Below are 2,500 nucleotides of genomic sequence, written 5' to 3'. Positions count from 1 at the left end.
GTAAAGGATTAATATATTATCCTTTCCCCCCATATTTTCTTTTTCTCTTTTCTTTTGATGGGATGGGGGAGGTTTGTTCATCTCGTAATTGAAGCCTGTGCACTTGTAAGTTTACATATATGGATTGTGAAATACTTTACCTGGCTCAGGTACAGCTATCAGCTGGATCAGTTCTATCAACAATTCCCAATGGTCTAAGAGAGAACCTGTTACAAAAGACATCAAGAAGTGACTTTAATGCACTGAAAAAAGTCTGGGTTTTACTGCCATGGAACAGAACTGGTAGTATTAGGACCTTTAGGAAAATGGAAAATTTTTTAAAATTAGTCTTTAAAAAGCTTACTGTATTTATTAATTTTTTTTTTATTAATTTCTTTAAAGTTTACAGTTATTTTCTTTCATGTTATGTTTTCCCTTCTCTCTATCTCCCTGTTCAATCCCAAACAGCTTGCAATAGCCCAGGAACGAGAAAAATCCATTACTTGCTGCAGTACCCGATGGGGACCCATCTCTCTAACACTTGCAGTAGAGAGAAGAGGCTATGTTGGAGGGGAAAATATGATCATCAACGGGGAGATTGTGAACAACAGTGGGTCCACCATTAAGTATACTGAGGCCAAAATTGTGCAGGTTGGTGTCATTTGTATACTGTGTTGGTGAACTTGTTCAAACAAATGGCATTGATAAAAAAAAGCACACCCACATTTGCTCATCCTAAAGATCGTCATGAAAAATAGCAAAATCAGTCAGTATACTTTCTGAAAATGGCTTGTTTAAAGATAACTACTTAAGGTAGCATGATTTTTTTTCCCTTTGTAAAGGATAAAAATGCCTTGATCATTTGAGCTTTATTTTTTTTACTTCCTTCTGTGGAAGCCCCAAGGCAGGCAGCACCCCTCTGAAATATGAAAAATTTGGGGAGTTTGTTTATAGGCGTTGGGACATTTTTAACAGTCTTGTTTGAAATCTGAATATTGTGGCTAAGAGAGATATTCAACACCTCCAAAGAGTTGTTTTCAGATTTTTGAATGTCCACTTAGTGTTAGGTGCATTTTTTTAAAAAAGAAAATAAAAGTTTAGGGAAAATTAAAGAATAAAGATTCAGAAAATATTAATTAAAAGAAAAATTACAAACTTAGTCTTCTGAAGTATTGCTGAATTCTTTTCCATAAGAAAGTTTCCATTAAAGTTTCGATCAGAGGGATGGGCTTACCCCATTAATGATTTTTTTTTTAAATAAAAAAGTCAATTTGAAGTTTGGAGACTTTTATTATGATTTTTGTTATTCATTTTCAGTATTTCCTCAAATATACTAATGTTATAGATCAAGAGCAAGCTAAATATATCTACTTTTTGTGCATCTTGTCAAAATAAAATGGTTTCCACTATATCAAAGACAATGTAAGAACTTGTTTCCAAAATTGCTATTTTTCCAATATTTCACATACTGAAAGTCAAACTTGGATTTTTAAAAATTCAAATTACATCATATATGCATAAAACTGAGCTTAGCTTGTTTGCATCCATGCTGACATACATTCATACATACTTTTTCATGTTATTATTTTTCTTTTTAAAAAATTATTTTATTAGACAAATTTTAATCTAAATATTTAGATTGTTTTTCTCTCTGTTCTCCTTTCTTTCATTTCATAAGCCCCAGAAGAAGGTTCTAGACAACTGTGATTCTTTCAGAACATCAGCTACATCACCAGTTCCAAAACGAAGACAGGAAGTCGCACGGTGCAGCGTGTCTATCGCCCACAGATTCAGACCGGGAGTACTGACGAGTGGTTAGGTGTCCCTCTCCCAGTGCCTGCAGTCACAGCTAGCCATCTCATGCACTGTAACATCATTGACGTGGAGTATTACTTGATTGTAAATCCCAACATAATTGGCAATGGAGGTTGAGGAAGAAAGAGTGGAAGTGAGAAGGGGAACAGGCAGAAGGAGAGGGATGGAGGGATGGAGGGATGGATGGAGGGAGGGATGGGAGAGAGAGATGGGAGAGAGAGAGAGAGGCATGGATTAATTTTAGAACCCATGAGGAGTTTGGTTTGGCTTGGGATTGGAGCTAATGGCTTTACACATGCACACCATAGAGTGAGTGAGTGAGAGTGAGAGACTGAGACAGGGAAACATGGCAAGGGAGAGAAAGAGAACAGGATTGAGACTAGGAGCATGCTGAAGGAGAGGGAGATAGAGGAAAAAGAAAAATTGTCTGGAGTTTGAATAGAAGGAGAAAAAATTGGAAGAGTTGGAAAGGAAAAAGAGTAAGAGACAGAACATGAACAAGAGGTTGAGACCTTATCATGATATTATTTCTGATGATATATGATGGTCTTTATTTTGTTGTGGGAGTGAATATAGCAAAATAGAACAAGGTAGAATTAATATGTTATCCATTAATTTGTTCTTCTAGTTTCAGGCTAAACTCGGGACGTTCAGAACAGCAAAGATTCAAGAGAGTATCATCATAGGGTCTGTCCCACTGCCAGGT

The 2,500-nt window shown here is 36.1% G+C and overlaps 1 protein-coding gene across 1 annotated transcript in view; it reads left to right on the top strand.

Moving 5' to 3' along the window:
• The window catches only part of LOC113827400 (uncharacterized), a 35,702-nt gene that overhangs the window by 23,403 nt on the left and 9,799 nt on the right, over positions 1 to 2,500 (top strand). Inside the window, exons 22-24 of the mRNA XM_070115461.1 lie at positions 448 to 630; positions 1,696 to 1,878; positions 2,423 to 2,500. The exon at positions 2,423 to 2,500 is cut by the window's right edge and continues 169 nt beyond it. Of these exons, the coding sequence (XP_069971562.1) occupies positions 448 to 630; positions 1,696 to 1,878; positions 2,423 to 2,500 (444 nt within the window). The remainder of the gene's footprint in view (positions 1 to 447; positions 631 to 1,695; positions 1,879 to 2,422) is intronic.

The sequence above is a fragment of the Penaeus vannamei genome, chromosome 37 (assembly GCF_042767895.1).
Source record: "Penaeus vannamei isolate JL-2024 chromosome 37, ASM4276789v1, whole genome shotgun sequence".
Lineage (NCBI taxonomy): Eukaryota > Metazoa > Arthropoda > Malacostraca > Decapoda > Penaeidae > Penaeus > Penaeus vannamei.
This window is presented reverse-complemented; position numbering and strand designations above follow the sequence as displayed.